This window comes from Schistocerca gregaria, chromosome 4, assembly GCF_023897955.1.
Source record: "Schistocerca gregaria isolate iqSchGreg1 chromosome 4, iqSchGreg1.2, whole genome shotgun sequence".
NCBI lineage: Eukaryota > Metazoa > Arthropoda > Insecta > Orthoptera > Acrididae > Schistocerca > Schistocerca gregaria.
In genome coordinates this window covers 757,242,947-757,255,637 of record NC_064923.1, presented here as the reverse complement: position 1 = coordinate 757,255,637, position 12,691 = coordinate 757,242,947, and the positions used below count along the sequence as shown (strand labels likewise).

Here is a 12,691-nt window from a genome sequence, read left to right as displayed (position 1 = left end):
AGTCTGGAGCCGAGCGACCCTGCCTCGAGCATGGATGTGTGTGATGTCCTTTGGTTAGTTAGGTTTAATTAGTTCTAAGTTCTAGGCGATTGATGACCTCAGACGTTAAGTGACATAGTGCTCAGAGCTATTTCAACCATTTTTTTAGTTTGTTTATGCAACTAATTTCTTTTTTCCCCAATTCTATCTAATCTGCAGCATTCTTACCTTCAGAAAACACTTCTTAATACTTAAATTTACGTCCGATGTTAACGAATTTCTGTTCTTCAGAAACACTTTTTTGCCATCACCAAACTACATTTTATATCCTCTCTACTTCGCTCATCATCATTTATTTTACTGTCTAAATGTCAAAACTAGTCTATCACTTTTACTGTCTAATTTCCTAATTCCATCAGCATCGCTGTATTTAATACGTCTTATGCCATTAGCCTTCCTCTGCTTTTGTTAATGTTCATCTTAGTTCCTTCTTTCAAGACACTGCTCATTCCATTATACTTGTTTTCTAAGTCTTTTGCTGTCACTGATAGGATTAGTGCGTACTTGGCAAACATCACAGTTTTTGTTTCTTCCCCCCGGACTCTAATTAATTCTCCTAGTTTTCCTTTGTTTTCCTTTAGTGCTTGCTCAATGTACATGTTGTATAAAATTGGAGACAGGTTATAACCCCGTTTTACTCCTTTTGCGACCACTGCTTTCTTTTCACAGCCTTCGAATCTTATAACTGCCGTTTCGTTTCTCTCCTAGTTGTGTGTAACCAATCGTTCCCTGTATTTTACCTCCGCTACTTTTGGAATTCCGAAGGATTCGCCAGGTTAGCCGAGAGCCCTAATGCACTGCTTCCTGGACTCCGGTAGGTGCACCGGGCCCGGATCGAAACCGCCTGGCGGGGTAACGACGAAGGCCCGTGTGCCAGCCAGCCTAGACGTGGTTTTTAGGCAGTTTTCCACATCCCGCTAGGTGAATACGGGACTGATCAAAACGTCCCTCCTCAGCTAGACGGCTCGCAGAAATCTGAACACGTCCGCACTCCTATTAGACCTACTCTAGTATTACACCTATTTGATTCTTTATTTATAATCCTCTAGTCATCTGACCAATATTCCTGTTCGTCCGTTACCAAATTTCACTAATTGCCACTATATTTAATTTCATCCATTTACGTTTTTAAATTCTCTAACCTACTTACCGGATTAAGGGATCTAACATTCTACTCTCCGATCCGAAAATGCCAAATTTGAGTTTCCTGATGACGACAACAACCTGAGTGTCTCCACCTGAAGATCCGAATTGGAGACTGTTTTCTCTCCAGAATGTTTAATCCAATAGGATGCTATCGTTATTTAAGCACAGAGCAGAACTGCATGCCCTCGGGAAGTCCCCCTTGCTTTTAGCCGTTCAGAGTGCCAGCACAGCAAGGCCATGTTGGCTGACGTTACAAGGTCAGATCAGCCAGTCATGCAGAGTGTTGCCCCTGCAACTATCGAAAAGGTTGCTGCCTCTCTATAGGAACCTCATGTCTGTCTGGGCACTCAACAGGCACCATCCTGTTACATCTACGCTACATCTGCATAACTGAGGCACGAAAGCCACACGGTCCCGGCAAGGTCGGTGGTTCTAATTACGACGTAATAATCTGAGTGTTTAGGAAACTGACTGACAAGCGGAAACCGGGAACGGTATACGAGATGTCCACGACAGCGGACCATTTACTGGTCTCACAGTTGCAGTATGACACCAAAAACTGTACAACTAGCTACCACCGATTACAGCCAAGAAGAGTTCTGGTGCTGCTGGTAGCCAGTGAACACCTGCAGAGCTAGCCGCGCGTTATGGGGCGGACAGAAGTATGTGCTCTTTTTTCGCGGCCTCTAAATTAGACGATGACTCGTCTTGGCACGGCAGAGCCACTGGCTCGCCGACGATGTGCGATTGTGTGCCGTTTATCTCTGAGCGGATAGCCAAGTCTCCGGACTCCGACAGTATGGCCGGAAAAGATTCACCTGCGAATTGATCTCGAAGGAAGGATGAATAAATTCTGTAAAAAGTTTAAGAAATGTTGCCAGACTAGGTGCTGGAATGAACTGTGTAAGTGAGTGTGCAAGAAAGAGGATCTGGTAGATCCTCTTAATTCATATTATCTGATGCAAACTGTATTCTTTCCAACGCGAGTGCAAGGGAACAGCAGCACAACCATAGACAAAAGGTTTTTTTTTTATTCTACATTACTAGAAGGGCATTCTGTTAGCAGAAAGGTAAATGGCGTTTCGGAATATGATGCACAAATTTTAACGCTAAAAGGTTTTTGTGCTCAATCATGTGTTAAAATAACTATAAACTATTTGGAAAAGCTTAGCCAGTTGCAACAGTGACCTTTTTGAACCGCACTACAGAACAAGAGTGGCAGGATGAACAACAATATCAGAAGTTGCGTCCGCCTTGATGCAAAACACCTTGTTATATGTTTAATTTCTTTATTTTCCCATACTAGTTTCGGCGACAAATATCACCATCATCAGTGGGCTTTTCTAATCTAGAACATGCAGAGAATAGCATGGTTACACAAACAGTGGCACATTATTACATTTTTACTGATCGTTTTTTGAAATATACTTTTTTATACTACCTTATTTATTGCAAGTTACATAATGGTTTTGAGCATTATTTTTGCTGTCTGCAACATGTTTACTCCGTGCTTATGTCACCGTTTTTATTCACGAACATCATGTCATCTGCAAACTGTATGAGCGGCTGTTAGTAAACAAATACTAAAGGTGAACTGTGTATGTCAGTAAGTGGCAGGATGTTTATAACGGTTTCTTCAACACACTTGTCATGCTCTTTCAAAGCTGCTTTCCATTAGAACGTTCAAAACAGGGCAAAAAGTACGTGAGACGCAAACAAAACACCTAATTCTCAGGATAAAATTAAAAGCATGTGGTAAGTTGTGGAAGAAGTGTCTTGTCATCGGCACCGAGTCGAGGATATAAAGCCAGTGAGTAGAAGAAATGTTTCAGGTATTGATGAGTCCGATGTATGTACAGTATTTAATAATCACTTTCTGAATATAGCAGGCGAACTAAATAGAAGTCTAGTCCCACAGGGATTCATATAACTCCCATAGAAAATCGCTTTCCGAGACTGTTACCTGAAGTAATATTGCATGATACTGACAAGAGGAAATTGTGTAAATAATTAAATCACTAAAGGCTAAAGACTCTCATGGATATGACGCGGTATCTAGCAAAATACTAAAGCACTGTTCTGCGTATGTTAGCCCAGTAATTAGGCATATCTGTAATCTTTCCGTACGGAATGGTCAGTTTCCTGATCGTTTAAAGTCTTCAGTAGTGAAGTCACTATATAAAAAAGGAGAAAGGAACAATGTAGACAATTTTGGACCTATTTCTATGCCATCGACGTTTGCTGAAGTTATTGAAAAGGCTGCATATACAAGGATAATTGATTATTTCAATCCACATAATTTGCTGTCAGATGTACTGTTTGGTTTCAGAAGTGATTTAACTACTATGAAGCTCTGGATGAATTTAATAAAAAGTTACGAACGATAGACGTCTTCTTTGGATTAATTAAGACGTTTGATAGTGTTGATCAGAAAATATTACTGCAGAAATCGGATCATTATGGAATAAGTTGAGCAGCTCACGACTTTGTGAGGTCTCTATATGCAACAGCACCGTCTGCGAAAACTCTCATGGAACATTCGAAGTTATGTATCAACCAGAAGACCAAACGGCAATAGGATTTTTCTATTTTTTTCTGTTTGTAGTACCTGAAGTTCAGAACTCACATATCAGTTCACCAAAGCAAGTCGATGCCATCGTGAAACATTTTCGAGAAAATCGGCTTTGAAGTTTCCCTCGTGCCTTTAGTACCCTACAACAAGGCTGGTTTGTGGCTAGACCGTGTAACTCTTAGCCCGTGTGTTCGCCTGCTCAATGGGCTCATGGGTTCAATTCCCGACCGGGATAACCATCAAACAAAGTTGCTTATTGTATGAGCATTTCCCTGAACTGTAAAATACATAAAGGTGAGAAACATAATATGTAATGTTCCTTTTTCAAATTTAAACAACCTTTATTAACAATCTTTTATAGAATATAAGAGTGTGCATTGACAATTAAGACAGAATTTTTGTATGTGATACGTAATTGGAAGCAAGGAAACGTCTTGCATGAATAAGACATATCTAATCGACATTTTTATAGAAAATCGCGTTTACTTTCTTCCAGTTACATATAACACACAAAATTTCTGTCTTAATGGCCAATACACACTCTTAGTTACTGATCTTATATAAAAGATTGTAAATAAAGGTTGTGGTGTGTGTTCCAGATTTCCTCCCAAACCACTAACTGCTAGACCGATTTAGATCAAACTTAGTTAAAATATGCCCTACCGGCAGGCGACAATGGCTGTGAGGGTAAGATCCACCTACGTATGAAAGGGGTAGGAGCTGGGGGGGGGGGGGGGGGGGGGGGGAGGTTGAAGAAGGAGTGTAGCCTGCGATATGATACAAAATTTACATGTAATTTGAAACTTTTACGAAATTTTTTCTCACTACAACTCCTACAAAATAATGGAAGGAAAACCGTTTATCGCTTACCACACTTCCGCTGTCCATGCAGTGAAAGTGCCGCAAGAAGCACGACATTATGACTTATTACTTCTTTACTACTCAATGTATTCGCAGTGCATTTTACTGACGGTATTCACATAATAAAACGGAATGTAAGTGCAAGATTATATGGCTGTACCACACACAGTGCAGGAGATACGAAGCCATAAACATGAAGCACGAGGGCACACGCTGCGTGTTACGGACGTGCACGCACAGCTATAAATAAATGGTCGGGTAAAGACGGGTTTCTCCGCTAGTTGGCTTATAAAAGATGAAAATTTATATTTAAATGACGTAGGTATTCTAAGTAAAATGGAGAAAACGAAAATTATACTGACCGAAACTAGACTCGATCCAGTGCTCCAGGGATTACCGCAAACGACATTTTTGCCACCTTCTTGCATATTACGTATCTACGTGTAAAACTTGAACGAAGGCGCGCTATGCGGGAAGCGAATACAGTGTGCGAGCGCACCCCGCATTGGAGAAGATATAGCTGATTTATTATTACGAGAGGGAAACTTTATTTTGTTCATTTCTTCTTATTGGGATGTACACGGTTACAATTATTGAACTAAATAAAAACAAACGTAAATTAGTCAGAAACTAAGGCGTGCACACATTTTATTCAACATGTAAAGGTCACTTCAAGTATTCGGATTTAGATTATGACGTGTTAGAGACGCCTACCATCACTGACACTGGTAACAACGTTCAGCACAAACCACTGGAGTGTCGGAACTTCGATACTCTCGATGATCTCCGGAATGGCTGTTTCCAGCTCAGCTATGGTTTTGGGATTCTAGCATTCTAGCTGTGCACCTTGTCTTTAACATGTTGTTGTTGTTGTGGTCTTCAGTCATGAGACTGTTTTGATGCAGCTCTCCATGCTACTCTATCCTGTGCAAGCTTCTTCATCTCCCAGTACCTACTGCAACCTACATCCTTCTGAATCTGTTTAGTGTATTCATCTCTTGGTCTCCCTCTACGATTTTTACCCTCCACGCTGCCCTCTAATACTAAATTGGTGATCCCTTGATGCCTCAGAACATGTCCTACCAACCGATCCCTTCTTCTCTCAAGTTGTGCCACAAACTTCTCTTCTCCCCAATCCTATTCAATACCTCCTCATTAGTTACGTGATCTACCTATCTAATCTTCAGCATTCTTCTTCAGCACCACATTTCGAAAGCTTCTATTCTCTTCTTGTCTAAACTATTTATCGTGCACGTTTCACTTCCATGCGTGGCTACACTCCATACAAATACTTTCAGAAACGATTTCCTGACACTTAAATCTATACTCGAAGTTTACAAATTTTTCTTCTTCAGAAACTCTTTCCTTGCCATTGCCAGTCTACATTTTATATCCTCTCTACTTCGACCATCATCAGTTATTTTGCTCCCCAAATAGCAAAACTCCTTTACTACTTTAAGTGTCTCATTTCCTAATCTAATTCCCTCATCATCACCCGATTTAATTCGACTAGATTCCATTATCCTCGTTTTGCTTTTGTTGATGTTCATCTTATACCCTCCTTTCAAGACACTGCCCATTCCGTTCAACTGCTCTTCCAAGTCCTTTGCTGTCTCTGACAGAGTTACATTGTCATCGGCGAACCTCAAAGTTTTTATTTCTTCTCCCTGGATTTTAATACCTACTCCGAACCTTTCTTTTGTTTCCTTAATTGCTTGCTCAATATGCAGATTGAATAACATCGGGTATAGGCTGCAGCCCCACAAAAAGGAGTCGCAAGACTTCAGATCCGGAGTATCTGGCGGCCAGTCGAAGCCCACTCCAGTGTCCTCTGGGTACCGCAGAGACAGAATCCACTCTACAGAGTGCTCCTCCAGGACATCAGACACTCTCCGGCTCCAATTATGTCGCACTCCGTCTTGCATAAGCTGCATCTTGTCGAAATAGGGGTCACTTTGGATAACAGGGATGAAATCATTTTCCAAAACGTTCACCTACCGTTCAGTAGTCACCGTACCATCAAAGGAATATCGCACGTATTATTCTATGTCTGGCCATTACATACCACACAATCACCCGTCGAGAGTGAAGAGACTTCTCTATCGCGAAGTGCAGATTCTAAGCCCCCAAGTGCGCCAGTTTGCTTATTGACGGACCCATACATATGAAAGTGGGCTTCGACGCTAAAGCAAACCGTACATGCGTACACTAATTCCTATCATGTCCAGCGGCCGACCGCGCAGTTTGTAGGTCCTAATGCAAACCGTTCAGAAGCTACGGCGACTTTATTTCATATAGTTCAATAACTGTCACCCTGTAGTAACCAGCCTGGACGCTGGCTGGCCGCCACGATCGCACGCCTTCAGCGTGAGATGCCGACGTATAAGAAATCCCGCATCTGTTGTGCTGAACGAGAGACGCCTTCAGTAGACTTTATTCAAACCCCGGTAGATGTTCTTCCCGCGAACCATTCGCGAGTGGAACAGGAAAAGGAGGTAATGACAGTGGCATGTAATGTGCCCTCCGCCACACACCGTTCGGTGGCTTGCGGAGTATAAATGTAGATGTAGATTTAGATGTAGATGTAGATGTAGACCAGAGGAGTGGCGTAAGAGGGGTCAACGGCAAGGACCTGTGCGGAAGCGCTGCTCTCTCGCCCGCCAGCACTCGTCCAGTTAACAGGCTCCTCTCCACCGCTCTCCTATGCCATAGCTCAGATTTCCTCGAGCTGAACTTAAGGCTCGTCTGATCACCTCTCCCCTTCCCCAGGCACCTATGTATAACCAGCAAATCACTTTGTCCGTCACGTTTTACCAGTTAGTTTCTGTTCACGATGTATACCCACCTAAAAATCCCGATGCCCTCTCCTTTTCACTCGTGCCTACCTTGTACAATTGTATCGAGCAGCCACGCGTCCCTACGAGAAACAGATCTTGCTTTAGGGTGCTGAAGACGGCCTAAAACTTTGAAAGTCGATTTACTCGACAAAATTTGAGAGGTGCATCGAACTGCTTCGGTCAACTGATACTTGAGTTCTGAACTTCACGTGCCCTAAATACAAAAAAGTAAAAAAATACAACTCACATGTTGTCCTCTGGTAAGTTCAAAAATGGTTCAAATGGCTCTGACCACTAAGGGACTTAACTTCTAAGGTCATCATTTCCATAGAACTACTTAAATTTAACTAACCTAACGACATCACACACATCCATGCCTGAGGCAGGATTCGAACCTGCGACCGTAGCGGTCGCGCGGTTCCAGACTGTAGCGCCTGGAACCGCTCGGCCACTCCGGCCGGCCCTCCGGTAAGTGTTTTATAATATACAGTGAACAGTAATTGCCCTGTAAAACCCCCTTACCCAGCGGCAGTCAGCCAGGCTGGTACTCCTGGCAGTGCAGTGTACTATAGTGGCAGCGGCCGACTCACTCACCGAGCACGTTGAGAGTGCAGGAGCAGCAGGAGCGGCCGACGGCGTTCTCCGCGAGGCAGGTCCAGCGGCCAGCGTCGTGCACGGTGACGGGCGCCACGTCCACGCAGAAGAAGCCGCCCTCGCGCACCAGCTGGAAGCGGTCGTCCTGCGGCAGCGGGCGGTCCTCGTGCAGCCATGTCACCTGCGTGCACACACTGCCGCTACACGACTCTGCCTCCTGCCGCATTAGGGTATCAGTAGACTGAAAACAGACGGTAGGATGAAATGTGCTGTCATAGCCAAGACTGGCGCGCAGCAGAAACCCACTGTAGTCGCACAAGTGTATATGGCTACTTCCTCCCAATGTGACGAATACGAGGGTCGCTCCAAAAGAAATGGACACTATTATTTTTAAAATCCATATTTTATTCTACATGTTTGAAAGTTTTACAGTGTGTAGATACATCCTTTAGGAACAATATTTTCATTTCTCCACATAATTTCCATCCCTCTCAACGCCATCTTGCAACCAGCGCCTGTATACCCGCAGAGTAAAATTCTGGCCCAACCTGTTGGAGCGTGCACAAGGGAGTCATCATCTTCAAACCTTGTTCCACGAAGAGAGTCTTTCAGTTTCCCAAAAAAAGGTGATAGTCACATGGAGCCAGGTAAGGACTGTAAGGCGGATGTTTCAGTGTTGTCCATCAGAGTTATGTGATCGCTTCCATGGATTTTTGACTGACATGTGGCTGTGCATTGTCGTGCAATAGCAAAACATCCTGCTTCTGCCAATGTGCTCGAACACGACTCAATCGAAACTTCCTGGCAGATTAAAACTGCGTGCCCGACCGAGACTCGAACTCGGGACCTTTGCCTTTCGCGGGCAAGTGCTCTACCATCCGAGCTACCGAAGCACGACTCACGCCCGGTCCTCACAGCTTTACTTCTGCCAGTATCTCGTCTTCTACATTCCAAACTTTACAGAATTTCTCCTGCGAACGACTCAGTCGAGCTTGAAATTTCTTCAGTGTCGTCAGATATGCATCAGAATTTATGGTGGTTCCACTTGGCATGATGTTCACAAGCAAGAGGCCTTCAGAATCGAAAAACACCGTAGCCATAACTTTTCCAGCACTACGTGTGGTTTTGAATTTTCTTTTCTTGGGTGAATTTGCATGATGCCACTCCACTGATTGCCTCTTCGTCTCTGGTGGAAAATGATGGAGCGATGGTTCATCAACTGTCACAATTCTTCCAAGAAATTCATCTCCACCATTCTCGTACTGTCCCAAAAGTTCGCTGCGTACCTTCTTTCTTGTTTCTTTGTGAGCCACTGTCAACATCCTGGGAACCCACGTGGCACATACCTTTTTTAACGCCAACATTTTCAGTATTCTGGAAACACTTCCTTCCCCTATCCCAACGTAGCGTGACAATTCGTTCACTGTGATGCCTCTTTCAGCAGTCACAAATTCGTTAACTCTCTGCACATTGTCTGGAGTGTGTGCAGTACGAGGCCTGCCGCTGCGAGGACAATCCTCAATATTGCCGTGCCCTCTTTCATCACGTAACCTGCTTGCCCACCGACTAACTGTACTGCGATCGACAGCAGTATCTCCATACACCTTTTTCAACCTCTTGTGGATGTTTCCCACTGTCTCGTTTTCACAGCACAGGAATTCTGTGACAGCACGTTGCTTCTGACGAACGTCAAGTGTAACAGCCATCTTGAAAACATGCTGTGACGGAGCTACTCACGGGAATAGGTTGAACAAAGTTTGAAAACAAGCGGGAAGGATGTATCTACACACTGTAAAACTTCCACACATGCAGAATGAAAACTGTATTCTTACAAAAATAGTGTTCATGTCTTTTGGAGTGACCCTCGTAGATAGAAAAATGCGGTAGTGTGACGAGATAAAATAAATTATTCCAGAAAGTAAAAACGGTATAAAACATATTTCTGAAAAGGGAAATGTCTCATATAACTACAAGTGTTATGCAGTTCTTTCTGAAACTAGTTGTGAGGAACGTAGTGCTACATGCAAGTGAAGATGTAAAGAGAACAGAAATTTTGATATGTAGTGCTACAGGAAAATGTTGAGAATTAGGAAGATCAGGTCAGTAATCAAGACATCTACATCTACATACATACTCCGCAAGCTACCGTACGGTGCGTGGCGCAGGGTACCCTGCACCGCTTGTCATTCCCCTCACTGTTCCAGTCGCAGACACAGCGAGGGAAAAACGACTTCCTTTACGCCTCCGTAAGAGTCCTAATCTCTCGTATGCTATCTTCGTGATACTTACTCGCAGTGTATGTTGGCGGCAGTACAGTCGTTCGGGAGTCAGCTTCTAATGCTAGTTCTCTAAATCTTCTCAGTAGTGTTTCTCAAAAGGAAAGTCGCCTTCCCTCCAGCGATTCCCATTCAAGTCCCCGAAGCATCTCCCTGACACTTACGTGGTGTTCGAACCCACCGGTAACAAACATAGCCGCCCGCCTCTGAATTTCTTCGATGCCTTCCTTCAATCTAACTTCGTACGGTTCCCAAACACTCGAGCAGTACTCAAGAATAGGTGGCACCAGCGTCCTACATGCGGTCTCCTTTACACGTGAACCACTCATTCCTAAAATTTTCCCAGTAATCCGAAGTCGACCACTGGCCTTCTCCACCACAGTTTTCACATGCTCGTTCCACCTCATATCGCTGTACAACGTTACGCCCAGGTGCTTAAACGACTTGACTCTGTCAACCAGGATACAAGTAATACTGTCCCCGAACATTACAGTTTTATTCTTCCCACTCATCTGCATTAATTTACATTTAGGGCTAGCTGTCATTCATCACACCATCTGGAAATTTTGTCTAAGTCGTCTTGTATCTCCCTACAGCCACTCAACTTCGACACCTTACCGCACAACACGGCATCATCAGCAAATAGCCGCAGATTGCTGCCCGCCCTGTCCACCAAATCATTTATGTCTGTAGAGAACAACAGTGGCATTATCACACTTGATTGGGGCACTCCTGACAATACCCTTGTCTCTGATTAACACTCGCCGTCGAGGACAACATACTGCGTTCTATTATTCAGATGGGTTCTGCTATACAAATGCACTGAATCGCATTTGGGAGAAAAAAGTTCATGGAAAGACTTGGCTGAAGGAAGCCATCAATTAATTTGACAGATCCTGAGGGATCAAGGAATATATAATTCGATAATGGTGGCATGTTTATGGGACGAAAATTGTACAGTATGACCAAGCCCTTAATACAGTAACCAGCTTCATGTGGATGAAAACTGCAGTATTCGTACAGAGAAGAAGAGACTTGATATGTATGCTCTAGAATAGATGTATTTATCAAACCAATCTTTCGGATGAAGAACACAACAACAACATTGATACTGAGGAATGGAGTAATCACACAGTGAAACAGGAATAAGTTTAAATTTCAGTGGATGCGACAAATTTGGTAATATTATTGTATTGATAGTATTCAGTTTAGGACCGTATAAAGGTAATATTTTTGTTGCTAGACGTGTTTCGCCTCACTTTACTGCCTCCTAGTCAGTGGTCTGAAAGCGTATATATTTTCGTTTGTATGCAGCACTTTCACTTTACGTATCGTCCTCCCCCGGTAGCTGAGTCGTCAGAGCGACAGAATGTCAGTCCTACGGGCACGGGTTCGATTCCCGCCAGGGTCGGAGATTTTCTCCGCTCAGGGACTGGGTGTTGTGTTGTCCTAATCATCATCATTTCATCCCCATTGCCATGCAAGGCGCCGAAGTGGTTTCAAATCGAAAGACGTGAACCCGGCGAACGGTCTACCCGACAGGAGGCCCTGGTCACAAGACATTTACATTTTTTACTTTACATATTCAAATATTGTACATGTAAGTTAGAAACGATTTTGACCTAGGCACCTCTTGCTCAGTGTCCAGTGTGTTAAGGATGTAAGTGGAGATATTCTTATTGGTGATCGAGGACAGTGTGCTGAACAACATCAAATCAGTATTTACGTCAAAAGAAAAGTTCAAATGTGTGTGAAATCTTATGGGACTTAACTGCTAAGGTCATCAGTCCCTAAGCTTACACACTACTTAACCTAAAGTACCCTAAGGACAAACACACACACCCATGCCCGAGGGAGGACTAGAACCTCCGCCAGGACCACCCGCACAGTCCATGTCTGTAGCGCCAGTATTTACGTCATTTACACATTAATAATTGTAGGTATTACAAGTCGTATGTTTTTAGGTTGGTTAGTACCTCCAAGAACATGCAGCACGAGCAAGCAATTAGTCTTTATTTTCATCTGCGCAGCAGGTCAGGTGTTGAAGTGTTAACGCATGGACGCAAAATGGTCAGTCTATACTAACAGGTGGTGTCCACTTATTGTGTAGTTGCAACTGTGCAGAAAACATCAGGCAGTAAATTATGTGACGAGCATGCGGGAAGAGAGTTAGACGCAGAGAAAAAAAAACAACTAACGCACTGTAGTGGCTGCATATTAAGGTACCAAAGATCACACTGTCTGCACTTATTGTCCTAACACCTTGTATGTTTCATTATATCCTCTGTGTCTCGATATTGCTCTACAAGTGCTCTTGCTGTATGGTTAGTGAAGCTGTGCCCTGCCAGTAGCACTAAAAACAATTT

General features: G+C 43.5%; 1 protein-coding gene across 1 annotated transcript in view; it reads right to left on the bottom strand.

The window, feature by feature from the left end:
- The window catches only part of LOC126267904 (muscle M-line assembly protein unc-89-like), a gene marked incomplete at its 3' end in the record, with an annotated part of 447,423 nt that overhangs the window by 128,666 nt on the left and 306,066 nt on the right, over positions 1–12,691 (bottom strand). Inside the window, exon 4 of the mRNA XM_049973214.1 lies at positions 8,050–8,230. Coding sequence (XP_049829171.1) covers positions 8,050–8,230 — 181 coding nt within the window. The remainder of the gene's footprint in view (positions 1–8,049; positions 8,231–12,691) is intronic.